This window comes from Molothrus aeneus, chromosome 1, assembly GCF_037042795.1.
Source record: "Molothrus aeneus isolate 106 chromosome 1, BPBGC_Maene_1.0, whole genome shotgun sequence".
In the NCBI taxonomy this organism is placed as follows: domain Eukaryota; kingdom Metazoa; phylum Chordata; class Aves; order Passeriformes; family Icteridae; genus Molothrus; species Molothrus aeneus.
The window spans coordinates 64,956,445-64,982,858 of record NC_089646.1 but is presented as its reverse complement, the minus strand read 5'-3'; the positions used below and the strand labels follow the sequence as shown (position 1 = coordinate 64,982,858).

The window sequence follows — 26,414 nt, the reverse complement described above, 5'->3', positions numbered from 1 at the left end:
GCTTTCAACACTGTAAAATTCCTCAGGTGTCCAAGAATGGCCCCAGGCACTCAGACTTTTCAATCCATTTGCCCATCCAGTCCAGAGGCTGCTGTTTAGTGGCACAGAGTCCAGCTGGACTCCAGTACCCAGCAGCATACCCCAAGGGGTCAGTGCTGGGTCCAGTCCTCTTTAACATCCTTTATTAATGATCTGGATGACGGGCAGAGAGGATCCTCAGCAAACTTGCTGGTGACACCCAGCTGGGAGTAGTGGGTGACGCACTGCAGGATAGTGCTGCCATCCAGAGGGACCTTGACAAGCTGGAGAAATGAGCTGGCAAAAATCTCATGAAGTTCATCAAAGGCAAGTGCTAATTGCTGCACCTAGGAAGGAATGACCCCATGGACCAGTATATGTTGGGAGCCACCCAGCTGGAGAGCAGCTTGGCAGAAAAGGATCTGGGGATCCTGATGGACATGAAGTTGGACATCAGCCAGCAACTTGGTGGGTGGAGGGGGGGAAATGGCTAATAGTATTCTGGGCTGCATTAGAAAAAGTATTGCCAGCAGACCAAGGGATGTGATCTTTCCCCTCTACTGAGCACTGGTGAGGCCATATCTGGAGTGCTGTGTCAACTTCTGGCTCAGAATCACAGAATATTGAGTTGGAAGGGATCTGCAAGGATCATCAAGACTCCTCTGTAGAAAAGAGATATGGCCATATGAGAGACAGTCCAACGAAGGGCCACAATGATGATGGAGATGATGAACTGGAGCATCCTCCCTGTGGAGAGCACCTGAGAGAGCTGGGACTGTTGAGCCTTGATAAAAGGCTCAGGAGATCTTATCAATGTGTATAAATACCTAAAGGAAGGGTCCAGTGGGGACAGAGCCAGACACTCCTCAGTGGGGCCCAGTGACAGGACCAGAGGCAACAGGCACAAACAAAACAATGAGGTTCCCTCTAAACATCAGCAACATTATTTCTACTCTGAGAGTGACCAAACACTGCCACAGGTTGGCCAGGGGGATTGTGAGATTTCTCTCTGTGGAGATATTCAAAAGTTATTTGGACACAGTCCCAGCTCTAGGCAGAGGGGTTGGATCAGATGGGCTTCAGAGATCCGTGCCAGACCCACCATTCTGCAATAACACAGGTATGAAAAGAACAGACAATGTCAATGTCTATTAGCAACATCTTTAGGTTTTGAAATATGTGGCATTGTTGGCTGATTTTTTGTGTGCCGTTGGCCAAATTCTGTCTCAGACTTCCCCAAATCCTGCTTCCCTTCACTCTCTGCAGCCTAAGGTTTCAATGAATATGTTTCATAAAGCTATTCCTCTGCAATGCTTGACTAATGTCTTCTGATTTGGGTTATTGCACAATGGCTGTGCCAGCACAAACAATTTAGCCAGGTCACAAGCTTTGACAAATGCCTGTCTATGGCATGTAGACTGTAGAAGTCTCTAGCTTACTCCAGTCCCAAGAGAGTGTGGGATTAGCTCTTGTAACCAAACTCATTGTGTTATGCTCTACGGAAAAAGTTACCAGGACTCAGTTTTTAAACAAGAACATCTCACAGACATGCTGCATTCACAAGGAAATCAACTCCAGACACCCAACTTCCTTCAACAAGCATTTCTCTCAGCCCTGAACTTCCTCATCCCCTCAGTCCATCTCTCCTATAGCAAAAAAAAAAAAAAAACCCCAAAAAAAACAAAAAAAAAACCCCACCAAAACAAAAACACACCACAAAAACCCCAGAGTCCCAGTTTCCCTTCCAAGAGTTTTCAGTATCCCTCGACCCTTGTATAGCTCTTTTCTGCTTTTCTAACTATCTGAAGCAAAACCTTAAGATTGGCCTTCTACATTTTCTGTCTGTGGGTGAATCCAGAGACAGTAATCACCAAATTATTGTTCTTGCTCACTTTGGAGAATTGGGAGCTTGGTCTCTCACAAACATCCCAGAGGGCCTGCAGTGGTGCTGCCTGGTATCTAGACAGCAGCAGGGATCTCCAGTAATGCATTGTACAGGAGTGTTCTGATGTCTCTAAAGAAGAAAACAGAGTGGAAGCATGTATTTAATGTACATTTTGCTAAAAACACTGCTCAGAGGAGTTTGAAAAGCTGACAGAGTGTAGTAGTTGTGAGATATTCCACCACACTCATGCTCCTTAGCAGCTGGTGTTCATTAGCTGGGCTCAGCAGAGCAAAGTTGTTATTAGCATTAAATAATCTCTAGTCATAAGAGTAGGCTTACCACCCAATAAACTATAGGCTACAGATGTAAATTCAATCTGCCTGTAAAGCAAAACACAAGTCCACATGGCTGTGGCCATTGGGGCTGGAAGGAGGGCCTGAGAGGGTGTATTCTTTTACTTCTGCTCAATGGGGATGAATGAGAAATTGCATGTTTTAAATTAATAAAGAAGGTGAGCAGAACTGGGAAGGAGGCACTGTGACTGTTTGCCCAGGCCATGCTAGCCAGCATGTTTTAGTCCAATCTGCAGCCTCTCATAGCAGTGGATGCAGTTTCCAGGTTTACAAACACTTTGTGCATCATCAGTAAATACTCAGAAGGGATTTTTGTCAGGGTGACAGCGATGATTTCCTTCAGTGCCTTCTTCCAAGCCCCCTGTCCTTGCCATCACTGCAGCCAGATATGCAGAAAACAAGTGTATGCCACAAAACCAGGGCACTGAACGCCCAGGACAGAAGCATTTTCAGTCTTGGCATTTGAGTGTGCCCTGCAGGGAAATCCAGGCCTCTTTTATGGCATGTCAGCAGCCACGAACAAACATACTGTGCTCGGCTTGAGTACAAAGTATTTTAAATATTAATTCTCTTCAGCCTTTCTGCCTGAATGCCAGCTGCAAAGCTATTCAGTAAGGAGCTCAAAAACCAGTCAATAATGTAAGGCAGTCTTTCTTTAGAGGGCAAACAATTGGAAAAAATGTGGACTTTGATAGCACCCTTATTTGAAATATCACAAGGAAGATATCTACAACACTTTCCCAATAAGATTTAAGAATTGAAGTGTCTGAAGTGTAAAGGAAAAATTATTCTTTAGGTCAACAGAGCCAGGAGTAGTTTTCTCTACCATTTTGCATAAGGAAGATATCATTGGGCATTCCCTCCCCCTCCATAGTACAACATCAACTCTACTTAGTGAAAAAAAAATAATGTAAAGAATACTGGTACCAATACTCATGCCAGCAGCTAGAATGTGTAATGAAGCAGGTTTTCACATTAATGAAGTGCCAGGTGGAACAGGGGGATGTCCAGGCACCTGATAGCAGTCAGAAATCTGAGTGTGGAGAAACTTCAGTAGGGGCTGAATTGAGCTCTCAAAACTTGAGGGAGAAAATGTGAAAAGCTGATGTCACACTATGTAGGGGACAAAGAGAAAGGCTGCAGCCTGCTCAACATAGCACAGAGGGTTTGAATGTCCCTCTGGAGGTCTTTTGTTTCACAAGGGGGGTTGTTTATTTTGAAGTTAAGTGTATTTGCCTGGAAATAGGATCTTTGTTACTTTGGAGATTATTGATTCCCACTGCTAATTCCCTATTTGATGTGATAAGCCTCTTTATAGCATTCCATTTGTTTTGCTGTGGAAATATGTACAAAGCAACAATAGAAAAAAAGCTTATCACTTTGTAGTCCAAATTTAGCCTCTAGGTAATTATGTGTATCTCAGTAAATTCAAGAGAAGAAAAGGCAGATGGGACAAGAATTCTCCTGGGTAAAAAATATTTTGTCATGCTTTTAGGCCACTAGATTTGAACCTAAAGGTGATAGTATAACTGTGGAATAATTGTATCTAATATCTTTTCAAAATGCAAATATGCAGTTTCCTAAGGCATGGGGTTTTTTATTTTAACCAGGTAAAATAATTTCATCAGTGTTTCTTTTTAGAGCTAGACATTTTTGCTATTTTCTGTCTCTGGTGCTGCATGTTTTCATTGACATTCCATGAGATGCTAGGATTTCTTAAAAAATCTTTCTGACCTTTGCTAATGCACAGAGGCAGAAGTAGGCTCTGGCAGTGAAGGTGTTAAATACACACCAGCTGGGAATTTGTACAATGGGCAAATCTCTGGATAGGGTGGTGAAACATGACATTCTCTAGAAAGAGAAGAAATTATTATGCAGTTGTTGATGCAGATACAAACATGCAAAGACCCAGTCTGACCAGCAGATATCCCCTTAAATGCTGAGGAATGACCAAGGCACCTGCACTTTGCAGTTTGCAATACAGATGCTGGGGAGAGTTCTCCTTGTAATCCACCTCAGTAGATTTGTGCTTGGAATCACTGTAGCAGTTATTGGAAGGAGAATTGTGCCTACTGGACTTGGCTGAATAATGGATTTTTTTGCATTTGGTACTCAAATGGAACAAAATAATTAACAAGTGGAATAGGGAAAACTGACTAAAAATAGCAAGTACAGGCATCATTAATTTTTTTATTACACACTGAAAACTAGCATTTCAGGTCAGAATTAAATATTGTCTAGTGCGTTTTTAATGCTTTTTAAATTTTATTGTTTTTGAGAAAAGTGTGTCTAGTGAGTTGGTTTTTTTCAGCTGAAACTACTCACTAAGTTTGACCTCACCTTGCAGATAGTTTCTGACCTTCTAGAACTCAATTTTCTAGCAATTTTAGTTTGTCACAAACATTTCAGCCAGTCCCAGTTCTTAATCTTCAAGTGAAAATTTTAGGCCCAGCTCTTTGCAAAAGTTACTACTATTTATCATCTGCCTTTCATGAAGTCTGCGGATCTGAAATCCCACAATCTAGGGAACTGAAATCCCTCTGTCACAAAATAGTTAACTGCTCTTAGAGCTCTCAAATTTACTTCCAGGAATTTTCCACTTCAGTAACAAGACAAAGTATGGGCACCATGCTATTTCCTATGCATCTTTTCTAATAAAAACTGAATTATTGTGGTTTTGAATTGCTAACACTGCCAGCTTCTGTTATAAAAGCCTATATTTAGAGTTCCTATATTGTGGCTGTTCCAAGTCACTGAGTATTTTAGCTTTTGATTCATTTAGCAGAAAGGGTGTGAGTTGGGGTTTTTTTTTGACATTTACCAGTGTAAAGTGCCTTTTTGGAGATGAATTTTGTTCTTGCACTATTGTTCATTTGCCTTTCTTCACGCTAGCACTGGTAAAATGGTCTACAACAAACTAATATGGTGAGGGGGTATATGTGATACAGGCTGAGAGAGCTGGGGTTGTTCAGCCTGGAGAAGAGAAGGCCCTGGGAAGACCTTAGAGCAGCCCTCCATTGCCTAAATGGGCTTCTCAAGAAAGATGGACAGGGACTTTCTAGAAGGGCATGTAAAAAGGGGGGACAAGGAGGAATGGCTTTACACTGAAAGATAGTGGGTTTGGATTAAATATTAGTAAGAAATTCTTTTCTGTGAGGCTAGTGAGACACTGGAACAGGTTGCCCAGAGAACCTAGGGTACCCTCATCCCTGGAAGTGTTCAAGGCCAGGTTGGATGGGGCTTTGAGCAACCTGGTCTAGTGGAAGGTGTTCCTGCCTATGGCAGGGGGGTTGGAACTAGGTAATGATTGAGGTCCTTTCCAACCCAAACCATTCTATGGTAATTTCTCTCTCTGTACTTTGAGTGGTCTGCAGCTGCTGTAGTAACAGAGGAGACTTTATTAAGTTGGCTGTGTATATGTTGAGATTGACATCAGCTTGCTGGTGAAGCTCCCCATCCAGATTTCCTTCCTTAAAATGAACTGCTTTTTTTACATTTTGGATAGAGATTTTCCATGATGGTCACAGACTACTTGGACTGCCAAGCAAAGTTGGTTTATTTGTTTACATGTTTAAAATGTCCCTGGCTTGATACTTTAGGGTTACAGTTGTGTTAGTGCATATGTGAATAAGAAGATACGGTGCTGCTGCTTTTTTTCATTAAACAAATTCCATATTGACAGTGCTAGAACTGCAATATACCTGCTAATGCACAGGTGATGTCTCAGAGGCCTATCAGGAGGTCTGATCTCCAAGCTAACTAAACATAGGGAAGATGGTTCCTCCATGAGGTGTTTCAGCCCTCAGCCCTTCCTCAGCGCCAGCAGCTGCTTCTCAGCATAGGTTGCATTTAAGTTTCTGGCAGCAGATTTCTCAGAAGAGGATCCTTAGAAGATTGTGTTGCTGGGAAAGTTCACTGGGGCTTTAAAAGGTGAAGAGCTTGGGGGAATGGGGCTGTACTTTCATTGTCACCCCTCAGCCTCCCTCTGTGTTTTCTTCCCTGGTCCCACAGAACATTTTCCTACCTAAAGCATTGCTTTTTGTCTCCATCCCAAGGTCATGCCACAAACCCAGAGGTAACTGCTTTATTCCTATATCAAATATGTTCCAACATCCAAGCTTCCCTGAGCATCAGAAACCAGGGTGGGGAAAATTCCAGTAGAGAAGGAGATTCTGCTCTTCTGGCTAATACTGGAGATGGCTTTGCTTTTAAGAGTGTAACTAACTTTTATTTACTGCTTTAAGTATATTTGTTCACCGAGACAAAGCAATATTACTGTACAGAGATTTTAAAACAAGCCATTCAGTAATGCCTATAGACAGCAAGCATATCTGTTCAGGTCAGATTGATTATTTTTGGTGCCATTTTACTCAAGTCATTTACAGATTGACCTTGAACTGTGAATTATGATATCTGTAGATTTGTAAATTCGGCTTTTAATTCAATATTATCACATTTGGTGAAGTAAGTGTCTTCTCACAATGCTGTATAGACAACAGAAGGACAATTGCTAACATTTTAGAACATTTTTTTTCTCTATTACAATGGGTCCTAACATCCATCTGTTTTTTCTGGCATGCTTTGGATTTTCAACCAGCATTTAGTACATTTTACACTCTGGATTTCTAGTACTCAAAAATATCCCGTTTTTATTGTTCCAAAAATACATTCTTGAATTAGATACATAATAAATTCCCTCTTCTAAAAGATTGTTCTTTGTTTCCTACTGCAGTTGTTGGATATTTTGTTCTTGGGACTAGGGATAAGAGATTTGAGAAGTAATGCCGCAAAACTTGTGTGGTATAACTATCTTAATTAAGCTGTGCCTTTTTTTTTTTTTTAATCATTTAAACTTACATGATCTTATTTTATGTGAAGAGCCAGCATTTGGCTGACAGCTTTGATGTTAATGGAACAGCATAGTAATTAAATGGAGGAGGCTCCATTTTAGAGGTTGAGGTGTGAGGCATGGTCTTGCAATGTTCCACAAACCAGTAGGCATCTCACAGTTAGTATTATTGAACATGGGGACAAAATCTAGATTTGTGTGTCTATCACTGGTTGGCATTATCTTTAGAAAAGAAATGAAGTAATTCCTTGGGAAAATGCAATTGTCTGCATTATTATAGTCGTCTAATGGAAGAGTGATGACCTGGGTATGTCATTATCCTACAGTGTTTCTAGTCAGAGTTATAGGGCTATCTAGTCATTGCTTCATTTCTTTTAATAAATACAGAGTTCATGGTCCAAAATATTTCTGCTTTATTTGGGTATTTTAAAGAAATTTGTTCCATATATGATGAACAAGATGTAACCTTATGCAAACATAATGAATTTTTAAAATCTACATTTTGAAGATTATATTCTTTTCCCGGGAGACCTGCTCTGGGCTGGCAGTTCTTTCTCAGGAAGCTTGTAACTTTCCAAAGAATAAATCAAAATCATAATAATTCAATCCCTCAGTGAGCTGAACCAGAAAAAATGGCATCATTTGAGCCATGACTCAAGAATAGATTCACATGATCTAAAGAATGGGAAAACAAATTGGTCAGTTGTAAGAGTTTTAAACAAAGAGCCAGCTTGGTTTATTTCTCACTATACACAGATGCTTGAGCAAGCAGAAAATTTGCTGATTAGTTTTCCCAAAAATCCTCACTGCAATCTAGACTAATCGGAGCTTTAAAGTCTATATTGAAGCTGTTTCTCAACACAAAATCAAGTCTGGGATAAGGATAATTTTGGGGGGTAGTAAATGACTGCTTAGAGCCTGAATTAAAGTCTGAATAATTTCAGTTGTAAATCTGATTTTCCTGTAGAGCCCAGCTGGAAACCCAACTGCAGATGTGTTACGGGAAATAAAATTACTTTGGCTCACATTCCGGATTGTTCTGTACTTCTTGCAGTGCACTAATGCTGAGCAAAAGCATTGCCGCTCTCCTCAGGGTTATGGGACTGTTGTAGCTATCCTGGATCAAATGTCAAGGGAACACAATCAAAAGTCTAGGAAGCACTCTGGGATACTAAGGCAGAAGTAGTACCTTGCCAGTAAGGGACTGTCAGAAAATACTTTTATCTGCAACTGATACTTAGCAGTTTTTTAGACTTTCACCAAAAGCAAATACTTCCTACCAAAATTGTCTAACTGGTTCTCTGCTAAACCATCCCAGTGGTGCTTCACCCATTTTCCTAGGGATGAACAGGCATCTCTGCCCACGTTGGTCTGCTTTAGTCATTGCCACAGGCTTCTTTATAGCTGCAGAAGTATCACCATCTCCCAGAGGCTGAATATTTTAAATCAACAGGGAAGTGGAGAGCAGTCATTACATGATAACTGAGTCATGGCAAACACTCCTTATGATTTTATTGCCCTAATTTCTCAGGAAAAGGACTTATAAAGTGTATTATCATGACTGATACCAGGAGACTTGTCACGCTGACCTGTGAGTGAGCTTAAAGAAAGTAATAATCCTACAGATTAGCAAACATCTAATGGAGTCTAGTACAAGAATTTTATTGGTATATAACTGTTACACTTGCTTCTTTGGGTAGGGATTTTCTATTTAATATGCCCTCCGTTTATTCATTCATTGATAAAACTACATTTAATCCCATTTTATAAATCCTGTTTAGGAGAATGATAGTCCTCTGTAGACTCTACAGTCTGGCTGGCAAAATCTGGGCTGTCACTGCAAAGAAAGTGAACCTCCAGGCTTACAATGATTTTTTGCTCATTGTGCAGTGATGTAAGGAAAGGAGGTAGTTCATTCTTGCCCTATGCTAACAGTTAACTGCTAGAAAAAAATACAAGATTTTCTTCTTTTCTGTTTTTCTCTGAATTTTCTGTACGTGGCATGGGAGTGCAAAGAGCCCCTGACAGCCTTTACTTGGTTAATTCTGCTTTGTTATCAGCATTATTATTATTGGGAAAGGCAAGGTAAATTAACACTCTTTACTCCCATTGAATTTTCCTCATGTGGAATTATTTTGCTGATGTAAATCAGTGTAGTTCTACTGGCTTCAGTCATGCTTATTTATGTCATTGAAAGAGCAATGTGACAAGTAGTTCTTTGTAGCAGCTGGCTTCTCATATGCCCAGCTCAGATTTACTGCTCTGTTAGAGCAGTGTCTAGGGTAGTATGAGCCCAGTTGCTGCTGATTAAGGATATTTGCACATACAGAATAAATTCAGGAGTTGCTCCAGAGGTTATGCCCCATTGTGCTCAGAAGTTATTTTACATCGGGGTGACTTAAGTCATGAGGAACAACTGTGTGAGCACAACTTGGCTCAGAGATGCCTTTGGAATATTCTGGACGTCTCACCGTCCTGCTGTGTCCCTGTCATGTCCACCAGTCCTGTTCATGGGTCCCACACACCAAATGTTACCATTCAAGCACTGGAGAGCTGCTGAGTTCTGCCTTTTGTGTCTGCAAACACTCACAGTTAATAAGCCTGGCAAGTGGGTGGGGAAGCAATTTCCAGCAAACTCTGTATTGTATCCAGCTATAAAACTTGCATGTGACCCTACACTAGGCTCTTAAATTCTCTTGTCCTCTGGACTGAGGCAAAGATGAATTCCTGACACACAGAAAACACATATCCCACATCATCCTGTTCACACAACAACAAGCTGGATGGCATAAACCAGCTTTTTCTTGGAGCCCATCCACAGCAAAACAAGACATCAAGGAGAGAAAACCCATGACTCCTGGTAGGAGACGGCCAAGACAGCCAGGAGCATCTCACCTCAAAGGTGCTGCCAGACAAAAGGGCTGCAAAAATCTGAGCCAAGGCCCCACAAGGGGTTGGCTGCTGGCCTGAGAGCCCTCGGGGAGTGGTCACACTGCAGAGCAGGGTAAGCAGCACTGTGTACTTCATTTAAGTGTTTTGTCATGCCCAAGGACATGTTTTTCCTTTTATTGCTCCTGCAGAACACTGACACATAGAGCAGAAACTTTTCATTCTGAGTTCTCAGTTTGCTGGGGAGGGTCCAAACAGTAGCATCCATCAGTGAAAATGCTGCCTTTCTTTCCTATTGGTTCCTGCACCAGCCAGTATTTTAGATCTACAGCAACTGATTTTGCATGATTGTCCCTTCTGGCCCCAAACTCCTACTTACCTGCCATAATGTGACCAGCCCAGAGCAAATTCAAAGCAAGCAAACAAGCAAAAAAAAATAAAAACACCCAACAAAATAAGCCTCACTACACTGTCCTTATGAAGAACTGCTCTTATTGTCTAGTACAAGGAGTGTGATGCATTTGAATATGCAGAGAATTAATTCAGAAAATTGGTTTGCTGTCAAGTTTATCTTTGTAAATGTGAGCAATTTTTACTGACAAACTCATTTGGATAATATTTTTTCAGTGAAATCCCAGCAAGACCTTCCTTATGTCACCATAAATCTTAGGAAGCTTTCCTTTGTAGTAAAATCTTTGTCACAGTATATTTGCAAAACTGTTGTAATCGATATTGCAGAAATAAATGAAGAATAAACCAAGCAATACATTGTAAAGCACCAATTACAAAACACTTTCCTATCCTCTTGAATGCCTGAAGCACATTGCAAAACTATATGGATGGCACAGTGAAGGTCAGGCATGTTGACACATGAACATTTTAAATACAGAAAGTGCTGTTAGAGGTGATTACTTGTTCAGGTCTGTCTCCCCTGTTCCTTGGCCAGACACCTGCACTTACTTTGTTTGATGAAACAGCTAGAGTTACTTTTCTGATCAACAGCAGCACCACACATCTCCCTCCATCCTTACAGTTTGCACAAGCAGATCTGTTCTTTGCTGTGGCACCAGGTTCCTTCCTCACCTCCATTTTCTCCCATTTATTCTGATTGTGCTGCTAATGAGACACCTTTTTCCTGACCTGTGGCCTCCTGACTGCCTCATGCAGCCCCTGTGATGTTAAATTAAATAAGGCATAGCAGCAAGCCAGCAATCAAACTACTGAAATCAACCTGTGCAAGCTAGGTGGGCTTCATTAACAACTTTTTATTCTGGGCAGGACAGGAAGGAAGGCAGAAGAGGAGAGCTGTCATCACTGATGTTTGCCAAGGTCAGAGCTCTATGCTAGAGATGGTGTACTGAAAGTGAGTGTGGAAAAATGTCTTTGCAGCCATAGTAATAAAGCAAGAGCTGCTTGTGTTTCTTGATTTACATTATCTGTAACTAGTATCAAGATTTTCAAAGATTAACAGAGATGTTAACAGCTGTTCAGCACCTGGAAAGCCTAGAAATTAGGTGGCAAGAAACAAGAGCTTAAATGGTGCTGTTCTGAGGAGCTGGTGGAGGTGTTTGTGTGCCCCAATAGTTTGGGGGCAGAAGTCACTGTAACAGCATAGAAGGAATTAAATTAAATGAGCAAGAGACCATGAAAAGAGATAATTGGGAGAGCTTGGAAGGGAAGGGCTGTGGAAGGGGCTGGGTTTATTTGAAGAGCATATCAAGGAGGGATTTACAATGAAGGAGCAGGAGCAGACTCGGTCAGTCCCAAGGGATGATGGAAATGGGAATTTAACAGCAGTTCATGGAGATGAAAGCAGACACTGGTACTAGAGGCCAGAAACCTCTATGGCTTCTATTCATGACCTTCTTCATCCTTCAGTGATGCTTTACTACTTGCACTGTAAGGACTAATTAAGATTTTGTTCCACTACAATAATACCTTAGCTTTTCCTACTGCCTAACTCACATTCTTAGAAACTTGGGATTATAAAACTCTAGAAGTGTTTGCTAATCCATGAATGAATCTATCCAAAGTGGCATGGCTTTTTCTGCTGTGCATCACTTAAAAGTGGCAGTCACCATTTAGGCAGGAGCACTCTGCAGACTGAAGAGGGTGGATAATGGGATCCACAAAGTAATTTGACTCTTGATGAGGAACATGGGTATCCTTGGCTGGCTTTCACTTGGGGCTCTACCAGACAGTGTGGGGAAGAATCCCATGGTCTCTAGGTCCTGAGCAGCACAGGAGTAGAGGGTGAAGATAACAACAAGGGTATTCTTGGAGGAAATGTGTGTCCTCTTGTGTGGAAGAAATGCCACAGAAACATGCAGTGAAAGCTTAGTTTAAATGCATCTACTTCATGGCAGGTACCTCACTGAACACATGGAAGATGTGGTCCCTGTTGTAAATCTCTTCTGTAGGTAGATAAAACTTCTGCCTTCTGTTAGAAATGTCCTAGTGTGAACTGTTTGTGACAGAACAGTTATCTGAGTCCTTCAATCCCTGTTTTCTTGGAATCTGGAGGACTTTTGGGGAGGGTTTTTTCCTTTCTCTTTTTACTATGATGTCTGTTTCTGTAGAAGCCATCCACATGCTGGATGGCTGGAGTTCATCCTGAACACCCCTCTGATGCATCCTTTTGAAAATCATCATGGCATGAGGGATTGAAAACATTTATAATACAGTTCCTGCAGACATGTGTGGTGGGGCTAAAAGAGGCAACTTCTTCTTTTTTGGTTCTCATGTGATGCTAGAAATGAAGTAGTTCTAATTGCTTCACAGTCCTAAGGCAAAGTCTCCCATTAGCAACAGCTACTGTATATTAAAGATGTAATGGCAAGCACTTGAATAGCACTTTCTGTCTTCAAAGTACAGACATTCTTTACTTCTGAATTAAGGGTCAGTTTCGGTCCCTTTTAACACTTTTCTAATGAGATAAATGTTCAATCTGCTTTGAGAAAGGAATAAAGCTCCTGACTCCAAATTCTACACTGAAATAGGGCTGTGTCATGCTGGTCTGTTTTCATGGCGTAAAGTGCTCCCAAAGGACATGCAGCTGGTATCACCTCTGCTGCTGGAGATCTTCAGACTGTAAAATCAGGTGCCTGTAAAGCTTCTGCCTTCAAACAGCTGGTGTGGGAGGTGGGCTCCTACCCAGTGCTTGTTCAGCCCTGTGCTCTGCAAACAGTGTGAGGGGCAGGGGTCTTGAACTGGCACACACATGAGCTCCTGGCCCTGGAGAAGGCTGGGGATGCACCTGCACCAGCAGCTTAGTCCCTGTGTGGTGAGGAGCCATTGTCAGACATCTCTTATCCAGCCTTGCAGGGCCAGCTCCATTTCAGGGAGCTGCTGTGCCCAGGGTCAGGGGAACATTCCTTGCAGAAGATAAAGCCATGCAGCATTCTTATCATTTCCTATCAGTGCCCAGTAACCAGTAACTCACAGGGAAGCTGGTCCAGTTGACAGAGACTGGGGTCCTCAAGTTGGAAATGTCTCTTAGTGACCAAGTCTGAAGGAAGAGAAGGCTCTGTCGTGTCACTGGTATCATTGACAAAACACCCATTGACTTGGATAAAAGTATGAGGATGCCCAACAGTGCTGACTTCTGATGTCATCTCTCTGGTTTACTTTGTTTTGCAAAGACCCTTTTGTGCTTGCTCTGTATTCTGAATATTCAGGTCATTCCTACATACAGAGCCCCCATTTGTAATTAGATTGTGGGGTTTGTTGACCCTATTAAGACAGATTGACTAGAAAGTCACACTGATCCTTCAATATAGGATTTAATAAAAGCCACAAGAGGAGGAGGAGGGTTGCTATTGTTCTGCCCTCAGTGCTGCCAAACAGTCCCTTGTTTTTCTGTGTCTGTGTGTTCAAACGCTGTGTGAACCAACGGGGCGCAGTCAGGAGGCTGGCGAGGGGGCAGCAAGAGGGTCAGCTGGATCCTAGCTAGAAATACTTGTGCAAGTCAGGAAGAAGGCATGGAGGGAAGGAAATTAAGTGGAGACATCTGTGTGGCTTAGCTTTCAGCAGCTCTGCCTGGGGTAGGGGTGGGAGAGTCATGCCTAAGATGACATAACATATTTTGTCTTTCGTGGGTTGGAAACAGAGGAAACTGCGAAAGCGAAGCATGGTGTGTGTCACGCATGGTCCAGGCATACCAAGTACATAATGGAGCAGTGTCAGTGCTTTCTGTTCTGCCTTTCACACCCCAAAGTGACTCTTCAAGGCAGAGAACTGAGGAGAATATGATATGGTCCAAAAACTGATCTTGGACTTTTTTCGCAGACGACTGAGCCAGAGGCCGACTGCTGAAGAATTGGAGCAGAGGAACATACTGAAACGTAAGTCCTGATGCTGCTGACATTTAACCTGAAGCCAGATAATTTCGGTTAGGTTTCATATACATTTGGTGTTTTTTATAAACATCAGATTTTCTCTGTAAGCATCACTGATAATAATTAAAAATAATAAAGGGCATCGTAAGTGCAAATAAGCATGAAAGTCTGTAATAACATCTGAATCTGCAGAAACAGTTCTTTCAAATCAGAGTCAGTAAATTTACAAGAATAAACAACCTAAGGGGAAAAAATCCTAGGTTTTGAATGACATTCCAGACAGAGGGTCAGACATTCTGAAAAGCCTCCTTTGTGCAGCACTTATATAGATGAACATCCCATTTTAAGTTAGTAAGGACATTAGGGCATAGCTCGATTAGCTTTCCTAAAAATGTTCACAGCAATCTATGCTAGCTGGAGCCTTTATTCAATTTAAAAAATAATCCAGTGTAACTCAGGGTTATTCCCATGAAACTCTCCCGTTAAATCAGCCAAAAATTTGCTGGTAGATCCTCAGCCCATGTTATTTTAAAGGGACAAAATACCACTCAGAAATCCTGAAGCAAGTTAGTAGATACGTTGCCACTGACTTGAAGGGAAGCTGGACCAAGTCCAACTTTCATAACCTCATGAATGAACAGGAAGAAAATTACAGTTTCTTTACTTGCATGAAAGTGTTTTGAATATTAAAAACAAAAAAAGCTGTTTATCTAATTATTGTTGTTACTTTGGAAGCAGAAAAAAAATAACAAACAAACAAGTTCTTCCCCTTTTAAGTTAGTAAATACATATTTCCAGGAAAATTTTTAAAAATTACTACAGAAAAAGTATTCCAAAATGGTACCTTATACATAATGTCTCCTTAGGTAGGTCCATAATTCACCTTCTCTTGTTCAAATAGCTGCATTGTATAGAATCATAAAAATGTGGTAGCAGAAGATTAATTCTCTGAAAATCAGCAGAATTCATTTTTCAAATACTTCAAAATCTTAGCAGATTAATGATAGTGTTAGTGCCCAGCAGGGTCTTTTCATCTGTTGATGTTATTACACATGGCAGTCAGAGAGAGAGAGGCACCACTGTGAATGCAAAGAGGAGAAAAGACCAGACAGCAAAGCAGCATGGGCAAGCCTGGAAAAGCCATTTGTTTGGGACCAGCCCTCTCTTAGTAACTGTCCTCCTCCTGTCTGCTCTTAACTCTGGTGACTGGCTGCTGGAAGAAGAACCTAGGGAAATATTTGGCACATCCAGCTGTGATTGTCTCCCAGGGGTGTAGCAGAACATCTGGAGAAGGGGGGACCTGCGACGTGACTGATGTCAGGCTCATGCACAGAGAGACAGAGGCCAATTTTCTAGCAGCTCATTTTGTCATCCTGGGACCCCTGAAAAACATGTCAGGCACCACCTGGCACTGGTGCATGACCAGCAAACACTGCCCTGGTACTGGGGGAGGTGGCACTTTGGGCACCTGCTTTGAACCAGCATCAGCAGAGAGCAGCATCTCCAATGCTGGGTGCACTGCAGACATTCCTAAAGGTCACATTGCTGAGCACAGCAGTCACAGAGCACCCTAAAGGTGTCTTACATTTCAGAGGAGTTACCCCTTGAGTAGGACCAGTTTCTTTTTTAATTGAATAAAGGCTTTTAAATGACATGGATGTTTGAAATATTACCCTGATTCCAGAACCACAATGTATTTCCTAAATGGATTTTTTTATAACTTGCTTTAGCACAGATCTGCCCCAAACATGTGTGTCTTGGTAAACTAACAGCTTCATAATTACAAGAAAGTGTAATGTGGTATTTCCAAGGCATTTCAACTTTTGATGAACCACAGCAGGAAAGAAAAAAATAAATTTGTTACATAATTTAAAAAAAACATAAACATAGTCTGCACTTAAACAAGTAAATATAAATATTTTCTGATTTGTATGTCATTTTGTGTTATTTCGTGTCATTTCTCTAGACTTCCAAGAAGGAGCATTATAATAAATATAATGGAGTGTAGGAAAAGAGAAACTCAGGAAGTGCTAATAAAAAGAGTGTAAATTCTCTGCATAAGCAGGTCAAGTAATTTGCAAAAGCCCAGCCCAGAGCATGCACAAACACAAAAGAAAACCTACCAAGCTCTCAAGTAGACTAAACAGGACTTTCTCTGCAGTTAAAGCTGAAATCTCCCTGATGAAAATGTCATGTCTGGCACCATGATGTTCCTACTACACGTGTAACTGCATTACTGCCCATGCTGATGGGGAAAAATGAGGCAAAGTGTGGTTGGATAGCCGGTCTTTATACATGAATTGAATGCTTTCTAGGTCTGTGCTACTGCAATAATTATGAGTTATCTTTGCAAGGGCAAAGCATCCATTTCCCAAGTTCTGCTACTTGCTGATGGCAACAGTGAAATCACAGCAGCCACAGCAAGGAAACAGCAGAGACAGACAACTGGTTTTTGTAGGGTCTCCTTCACTGAAGTATACCCCATTCACTGACTCATATTTAGGCCAAGGGCATGGAGTGGGAGGAGTCCAGGCCTGCAGGGTTATTTTGAAGACTAAAGAACACTTTGCAGCTGTACTTGCTGTCAAAGGGTATAGGGAAAGATCCCTCAATCCCCTGTCATGCACCACCCCTGTGCCACTTCACAGGTGGATGAAAGTAATCCAGTTGTCAACCTGGCACATTCAGGGTTGCATAAATTCCTGACAAAAATTATGGTTAGGTGAGTTCTGAATGCCTCAAACAGTACTGGGGGACATTTCACACTGGCACGAGATCAGGAGTGAAAATTGCACCAAGATCACCCTGACACACAGGTTTAGAGAAACAGAGAATCTCCTGAACACCTAAGATGAAATAAAGCATCAGTTCTGTAGCTTCACAAGATTGGCATGACTTAACTTCAAAGAAATAGGCTAAAACAAAGTCACTTTCTAGTTTTGAAGGAGAATGTATTCCTATTTTCCAGCCTTTACCTGCCTGAAGTCTTAAGCCTGGCTGTCTCTGAAAGTGGGTGGCTGGGCTGAGAGTGAGGAGAAGAGAAAAACATAGATGCCAAGGACAAAAATGAATAGCCATTACTAAGTTTTATATAAAACTCCTTGGCTGCTTGCAGTTTTACCCTGACTCTGTGTGGATTCTCTTTAGTTAGTGCTGTGTGTGAAAGCAAGCATTTGCAGGACCAACTCCTCCAAATTTGAGACACAAAGGGAAGAAAAAAATGGCTAGAAGATCAGTTGCTGGAGGAGTATCCAGTCCAGTAGGGACAGAAACCACTGAAAGAGGAAAATCATATTTATCAGTGTAGGTACTCCAGTGATTGCTTAAAAAGATAGTTGTAACTCCCTGCTGTCTTTTTAGTCCCTACTGGTTTCCTTCCTTCTGAAAATATAAGCAGTATTTTTGGTAAAATGGCACTTAAAGATCAGAAGTGTAGTGTGAAACATCATAACATCAGCAGGTTCTTTGTCCACTATGGTGGAGATTTCTCAGTTCTACTGAAGTCAGTGAGCAGTTGTGATAGCACTGTCTGTCGTGGGCAGCAAGAAACCTGGTTTGCAGCCTAGCCCTCCTCACCTGCTCAGAGGCTTCTGTGGGCTCTAAACTTTAGGTCTCATTTCTGTGTGGGGAAAGCCCCAGTTTTCCAGTGAGAGTGCTGGCTTGCGCTCTCAGAGCTGAAGAAGCTACAGCTGGTGGGTTGTTCCTGCTGCTCTGCAGGAGGTGCCTGCTCCGTCTGCTGGATCAGCAGAGAGGATCGTGGGATGCCCCCTTGAGTTTAGTGCAGTCCAAAGTTAAACAATTTAAATCAAAGCACCTCTCCTCAGCTGGCCTTTGAGGTCCATAAGTCCCCTGCAGAGAGTTATTCCTGCCTGAGCTAGTCCTAGCTGAGCAAAAACTGGATCCCAGCAGGGGCACAGAGTACCTACTGGAAAAGCTGATGAGTTATGTTTGCTCTCACCTGTTTTGTGCTGGCATGATTGGAGTAAAAAAGCATTTCAGCCGTCAGTGAAGCAGTGGAGACAGATCCTAACTGATCGAGAAGCTGAGTACCTGGAAGCCTGGGATTTTAGTGACTTTTGGTAAAGGTCAATGCAAAGACAATGCATGTCAGCCTGCTCCTAAGTTGAAGAGTTAGTGTACTCAAATGTGATTGAGCTCCTGAGGGAGAAGAGTTGAGGCATGCCCTGCTAAGAACTTGTAGCACATGATCTTTTGGCTTAATGTTGAAAGTTAAATGACCTAGGATGAACTTTTATGCTCCAGTGTGATACTTTGAAGGCTCGTGATGGAAGGACACACTCTCCTTAACTCTGCTCGTGCCATGGGAAGTTGCACAATTTGCTTGGCACCTCTATTCCAAAGGGTTTTTTTCTGTTAGCTGCAATAAATTATTCTGCAGATGGAAAAAAAATGCATGTGTTTCTTTTCCAACCATTGACCTCGCAGAATCCAACCCCATCGTAGCTGAGCCCCCTGAGGCCACCAGGCCTGTGAGCAGGGAGATAACATTTTTTTGAAGAGCTGGCTTGCTGCCCAGCCCTTCTAGAAAGTGACACACATGAAGAGGTGCCAACACAGGGAAAGGAAGGAAGCTGTAGATGTTTTATGAGGCGTATGAAGAAGCGCAGTAGCTACAGATCGAGGACGTTCACCAGCCCCAGAGGGACATACTGTGCATCAGAGAGGTCCTGAAACATTAATACACTTACTGATGGAAAGGCTTATTTTGTTGCAAACGGTGCATGCCTGATGAGTCCACAGTCTGAGATCCTTGTAAATCTTTTACAGCCCGGAATGAGCAAGAGGAGCAGGAGGAAAAACGAGAGATTAAGAGAAGATTAACACGTAAGGTGAGAAGCAACTTTGATCCTATTATGACACTAGTCTAACTTTCTCCCTACTGCACACTTGTTTTCCTTTTTCCTTTTCTTCAGCACCATTTTCAAAAGTAGAGTGTGAAACAAGTCTTACAAAAAAATCTTTAAAAGAAATCAGCAATGTTGCAGGGTGTAAGTCCATGGAGAGCAAAGGAAACCGCTTTGCAGGCTACTGCTGGTAACATTTCAAACAGGAAAAAAGAAGATCTAGTCTTCATAACTGAAGGAGTTTTGAACAGTGAAGGATAAAGATCAACATTTACAAGGACCAGTGCTTCTTGTAAGTGTAATGGCTTCTGTAGCCATTACAGAGAGCAAAGTTAAAGCAATGCTGATTTGAAAATTCCACAAAAAAAACCCTCATAAAACTGGAAGCTAAACATTTTCTTGAAAGGGAAGTTGTCAACTGAGGCATTTAAACTAAATAGAGACAAGCATTTATGAAAAAGTATATAGTGCAGAAAACAATCTTGTATTGGCAAAGAAGGACAAACAAAACAGCATCGCTTGATTCAAAAGTAATTTACTCTTAAAACTGAAGAACAGTCATTTCAGATGTACCCATTCAGTTTTGCAGCTGGCATAAATGTCTACGGATGCCCAAACATACACAGTGAACAATCCATCCTGCTATTGCAGATTAACTTTCTTTCAGCACTGACATATTTCCTATCTCCAAGGGTAAAGAAAGCCCTCTAAAAACTCACATACTTGTGAAGCAGCACCATTCCCTTTCTGTGCAATTTTAGATGGCTTCATTTTTTTGACCTATGTGATCACAGCTTTCATGGTATAAATATTAACAAGGAAAGGTCTCTAAATATATGTGGAAAGGTTACATTCTGAGAACTGAATTGCTTTCTACCACGGTTAAAAATCTCATGCCTTAACTCTCAGTTCATGTAAATAAGTAGCATTCTTGGTGACCAGTGGGAGGATGCTGCTGTTGTCTGCAGGAGCTAGAGAGCCATAATATTGTTTGTAAAACACTTCTATTCCTCACCACGATGACAGGGATAATTTTGCATTCCCTCTTAGCACTGCCTGAAAGAAAAGATCCTAACTGCATTGCAGATGTTTCATGGGATTGAGGCTCTGCGCAAAGGCTGGAAATGCCATTTTGCCAGGCTTTCAATTTCCCTGTACATTGAAGGGTAAACACGTGCAGGAATCCAGTGCAGAGCTTGATGCCATTTGAGGGGCAGCTGTAATAGATACAGAGCAAAGCTCCCCACACCCAATGTGCTGCCTAAGAAGTGAGGGCTTGCTGACTGAGCTGGCACCATCGCCACACAGTTCCCATCCTTCCCATCCTTCACTATCCTGTAGGAAAGGTGCAGAGCACGTCTGCAAAGGAATCATCTGTCACAGGCAGAGGCCACAGCTCAACTGAAGCACCCAGGCTGCCACTGCTTCACAGCAGTGTCTGCTCCCTAAAACCTCAGCAGTTTTCTGGGAGATTTCTTGCTTTATCTTCTTTGCCCTTTTATGTAGGCACAACAGGGAAAGCAGCATCAGTCCAAGGCCCTGGCATTTGACTCTTTATTACCCCTGTTCCTGGTCACATACCTTTTAGTCTTTTTTTTGTCTTCCTCTCTAGTAAAGATTTTTCTCCCCCACATTTCTGAGGTTGATAGCAACACAACTTAACATTGTTTGCTTTGGATCACCTTTTTAAACTGTTGTAAATTGTTCTAGTGACACATGTAATTTTAATGAAAGAACTGCAAGGCTGATCTAACAACAGATTTTGTTCTCACCTACCAAACATATCATCATAAAAGCTCAGAAATCACTAGAGAAAAGAAGTGAATAAAGTGTGCAAGTGTTTTAGGTAACAACTAGAAATGCCAACCACTGAGTGAATCCTGCAAAAATAGTTGTTATTCCCCAGCTATTTCTTTCATGAGCCTGTCCCAGATGTGTCGTTGTGTTTACAGCAGAGTGGCAAGCTCCTTCTGTCAGTTTGTACTGAAGTCTTACTACCAAAGGATTTTGAACCCCAGATCAAGCAGAAGTTTAATTGAGCACAGCAAGTGTGTTGCCCAGCAGCCCTTTCTGTTTGCACGGAATTGTCAAGCACACACGTGCCTGCAGGGTAAATTCAACTTGAGGAAACTGCCATGTTGCCTCTTTTGGAAACGTGTGTAGTTGGGATATAAGAAGGGAAGTGGGTTCTGTAGAAGCCACTGATGAGACTTTTGACCTTGCACTACAGAAACTGCTACTGTCCCCAGTTTTTTTGGTGGCAACATTCCAATTCCAAGGGAAGAACCCACTCCATCCATAAAAAAGCTATTCTTAAAATTCCGTCAGCACTGACATTTTGTTACAGTGTTATGATGATAAGTTGTAACATGACATGCTGTAATAAGTAAGATTACCTTGCTAGGTCTAGATGCCTTATTAAAGTCAGCAATAAATATCCAGTTGAATTCATCATCTGGACAGGCAATTTCTTAAAAAAACCCCAACATTATAAAGAAATCAGGTGACCTATAGCGAGCTGCCCCTTTTAGCATTTTCCATCCTCTCCGACTCATCTAGTTCCACATTAACTGGGGTGAGGAACAGCTACCATTCAAATAACAAAGTGAAGGACATGCTGTTGGCTAAGTTTCTCAGCAGTTCATGTCCCTCCTGCCCGAGGAAGGAGAGTGGAAGCATGTTTGCCTGTCACCTGGGATGCCCAGCCCCCCTGTCCTCTCTCTCCCTGCCCCTCAGGCCCACCGAGCGCCTTTGGGCACACAGACTTGCGTCATTTGAAGGGAGGGACACATGGATTAGGAAGGTTTTTTTTCTCAGAGCACTGGTCTTGACCTCCAGCCCATTCAAAGAATATTAATGTGCAGAAGCCCTCTGGAAGTGTTGCAGATGGGTCACGTCCACAGGGAGATCTGGGCCCCCGTGAATTACTACCAAGAGCGTATCTTCTCTGAACCATGACAAACTTGGCCAAGGACCAAGGCAATTAACACAAGCCTGAATGTCCCCTGAGGACTTCCATTACAGAGAGAGAATCGTAGCCTGGATTAACAGAACATGTTACAAATCACTTGCAAGGTGGAATAGAACTCTTTTTTTCCTACCTTCTCTTCTCTTAAATGGCACCATACTTCCCAATCCCCAGAGCTGGTTACTGCTTCCTATCCCCCCACTGCCAATAGCTTATTTTTCTCAGAGGTCTAGCTCCAAAAGGAAATCCCTCAGAGCTGTAATACTGACTATCAAATTGAAGAGGTGTGGCTGTTTCTTAAAATCTGTGCCATAATCTGAAATCTTTGCTTCTGTTAAATTTTTGCCCCAGTTCAGTTTAAATGCTCTGTTCACTGGTGCCTCTCTGGGAAATGTCTCCCCTGCCTGAAGATGTTCAAGCTTTTCTTTAACTGACCTTCACTGGCTTGCATCAGCAAAGGCTCTTGAAAATAATGAACTCTTGAGAGAGGTGGGACTCATCAGAGAGAGGTGAGAGAAAGGCGGCAGGGAGCAGAAAGGTCAGAGAGGAGGAAAAGGTTAGTGGCTAATTTGGATAAACTGCATTTATAGTCAGAAGGAAAGGTCTTCAGGGCATTTTCATCACATCCTGCTCCTAAGTCTTTACTGCAGAAGGTGGGGAGCAAAGGAGGGGGAGGGGTGCTGCTGGTTAGGGTTTGTAATTTGTCAGTTTGTTTTCTTCTTTAAATACCAACTGTAACATTTTAATGAGGAAACAGAGCAGGCAATGATGACATGCTAAGATAAGCATGTGACTGAAGTGGGGGCAAACTCAGCGTTTTGCATTTGACTAAATCCCAAGACCAGACTGGCAACAGTAAGTCCCCCTCCACTTTACCTGGTGGGAGTGCTTGGGTTTGCTTCATTTCACATGCCATGGACAAAGGGGGAATGTTAAACCTTCCCTTTCAAATTGCCTTAGTATCAAAGTCTGGAAAATGCCCATTTGTATGTACTAGTGCTACAAAATATAGCAGAAGAAAATTTGACCAGGCATGAGAGGTCCTGTCCTCATTTACTGCTCTTGCATTAATACAAATCCATTTATTTTGAAAGGGAATTTTACCCTGGTTCACACTCCTATAATTAGTCACTCACCATAGAATTACCCTGCTCCCTCAGCTCCCAGATCTTCGCAAATAGATAAATAGAAATGTAAATGCCCAGGTATTGCGCACAGAAAAAGTCCAGACACAGTCATGCACGTGCATCCCTTTGACATTAACTGAAGCAAATTAAAAAGGGTCAGTAAAAACCCCTCTCCCTGCTTGGAGCACCACACCTTGTGCAGACAATTGCATGGTGCCCTTGGCCGTGTCCTTGTCCTGTAATTTTTGATTGTGCCCTATTCTTTCTGCCTGTTAGAAGAGCTTGTTCTCAGGTGCTCCTTGATAAGGACTCTGCAGCATTAAGCAGTTTAGACCCAAGAGACCAAAGCTCACAGGTCATAAAAATAAACTGCAAGGTGAGATCTCAGATGAGCTGTGCCCTCAGCGTGGACACATATTGAACTGACACCTGCAGTGGGGCTGCTTACAGTCAGTCCTGCAAAGCTGGTTCCCCAGCTATTCAAGAGTTAAGGGAGCTCTGGGCAGCCCAAACATACTGCAAGACTCTCACACCTAGAAGGTTACAAGAAATCTCTGCAATGCTATGAGAAGAAGGCAGAGAAAGTTGTTAGCCATTCCAATAATGTAGCCCTTAATAATGGCTTTTAGAAAATTACTTAGCATGGTTGTCTCTCTCGTTACACTTAGCATGATCAGATTGGCACTTTGGTTTAATGTACTGAATATATTTTGTGTGCATGTATTTATATATGGAAATATATGTAGATTTATGGCTACACATGAACTATGTAATACCAGCCATGGATTTCAGGACTCTTGCACAACAGGAGCACTGGCACAAGAGTCAGTGGATCTTTTTTCCATCCTTATTCCCTTTCTCCTGAGCATCTCACAGGCAGGACATTAGTGCAGCTCTGCAGACTCTCCACATGAGGTGTTTTAGCCCAATTTGTGTGTGCATGCTCAGGGATGCTGGTGTAAGGAGAGCAGCCCCACTGCTGCCTCCCATCACAATCATCTTTTCTAAACAGAGAAGAGGAAGAAAACCAACTGTGCCAAGAACAAGCACACAGGCTTATAGCCAGATGCTGAATAGGGTAGTGGAGCTCCACCCAATTGCTGAAGAAAGGAGGGATTTTTAACCCTTCATTTAGTAACCTGGCTGTTTTAAATCTTAATTCTCCTTGGAAGATGAAATGCAGGGAACTGAGATACTTAATTTGGAAGAAAGGTGGATTCAGGGGCATAAAAAATGTTGCAGAATAGAATCTCAAGCATTTTATTAAATATTTAGACCCTTCACCCTTCACAAGGGTAAAGTATTTCAAACACATCTATTTTTAGTGAGTGGGAAGAGCATGATGCACTGTAGGAAATTGTTATCAGGATGGTTTTTTTCCTGATGTATCCTGGTTACAAATATTCTACTCTAACAGTGAAACTTTTCAGCTCATCTACAGCCCCATGCACACATTTATGTAGCACCTTCAGAAACGATTGTGTAATTGCTTTTGACATTCACCGGCATGCTGTGCATCCAAGGAGAATTGATCCCTGAAAGCCAACTGCTGTCCCTGCCCACGTAACTGGCTGTGTGACACGTGTGCTATCAGGACACTAATTTAAGAGGAGTTTTTCACTGTGGCTGCCTATTCTACTGTGGAATTTGAAAGAAATACTTGAAACAATGAAGATGCTTTCCTGACATGATACAATCCACCACTGCCATTTCTTTTGGCTTGTAGTATGCAACATAAAATTTTAATAATCAAATATGGTGTGATACAAACCACAACTGTCAATAGATACAGTTAAAAGTTCAATGAGCACTAATCATCCTGCCTGCCTTTTCTGGAGGTAAGGACTGCAGAACATCAGAATGGTAAAGAAAGTTGGTTTTCACCTTTTGCATGTAATTCAGGGCAGGAACCACTCTGTGCCTTGGCGTGATTCTTCCTAGGCAGTACAAAAGTACAGACAACAGCAGCAGAAGGCTGAAAGTGCACAGCCTGTGCAGGTCATTTTAGAGTAGTGTTGTGATCTTTGTCTCTTCCTGGGACAGCAGTGCACTAGGAGTCTTTCTTGCCTTACATCTCATTTCTGATAAGGGTGATCAACCTCAGCTGGGAATTGTGGTCTCCATCCACAGCAGCTTCCCAAAGAACAGCGGGCTGCTCTGGCAGAAGGTGGGATCATATTCAAGGTGTTATAACAAAGGACATTTCCCAGGTAGAAATTTTGTGAAAGGCAGATAAAAAGAAAGCACTGGGAATGTCCAAACCCTCTTATTACCGTAACAGCGGTTGCAGTAAAATAAATCCCCAAGCAGCACTCTGCAGAGAAAAAGCAAAGTCCTGATGTCTTTTTCCACTCCTTCCTCAAACCTGCAGCTGAGTCAAAGGCCCACAGTAGAAGAGCTACGTGAGAGAAAGATCCTCATCCGCTTCAGTGACTACGTGGAGGTGGCAGACGCACAGGACTATGACAGGAGGGCAGACAAACCCTGGACACGACTCACAGCTGCCGACAAAGTAAGGGGGGCAACTCTGGGAGAGCCATGGCCTAAACAGCCAGAGCATGTCATGGAAAACAGCATCCCTTGGGTCCCACAGGTCCCATGGCTGTCAAGGAAGAAACATCTACCTGACATCCCTTTCCAATACACCTGTGGTTTTTTCCCATTCACATGGTTGGTTTGTTTGTTTGTTTGTTTGTTTGTTTGTTTGAAACATAAATCTTTGGCAAGAAGGTTTCTATATGCATGGAAACCAGGAGGGAAGGAATCCCAAGCCCCTTGAGGAGAGGTCTTGATGATAGCCCTGTTGTTTGTTGATTTTGGTCTTATCACATTATGCTGCCAGCTGAAAGCTCTGGAAAGACTTAGCAGAGCAGTGAGACAGGAATGTGTGCCAGAATGGCTCTGCCAGGACAGGACAGACTTGGGTGTGAAAATGCCAGCAGGTCAATTTGGCAAAGGTACCTCCATCCCTCCAAAGCCAGAATCACTTCTCTCTAGAGTGTTACAACAGGGATATTTGCTCAGGATTTCTGCCACAGAGTATTTTAAGCACTGAACTGAAATCACAGAAGACCTGCAGATGAAAAAAAAGGAATACTTTGGTATTGATGGAACTGCCCTCTG

The 26,414-nt window shown here is 42.3% G+C and overlaps 1 protein-coding gene across 8 annotated transcripts in view; it reads left to right on the top strand.

Moving 5' to 3' along the window:
• The window catches only part of PHACTR1 (phosphatase and actin regulator 1), a 306,781-nt gene that overhangs the window by 265,203 nt on the left and 15,164 nt on the right, over positions 1-26,414 (top strand). For all 8 annotated transcript variants that reach the window (XR_010784435.1, XR_010784429.1, XM_066558445.1 and 5 more), the window contains 3 exons: positions 14,282-14,337; positions 19,120-19,181; positions 25,663-25,803. Coding sequence is in view for 6 of the 8 variants with exons in the window: in XM_066558445.1 (XP_066414542.1) it covers positions 14,282-14,337; positions 19,120-19,181; positions 25,663-25,803 (259 nt within the window). In the remaining 2 variants the exon portion in view is untranslated. The remainder of the gene's footprint in view (positions 1-14,281; positions 14,338-19,119; positions 19,182-25,662; positions 25,804-26,414) is intronic.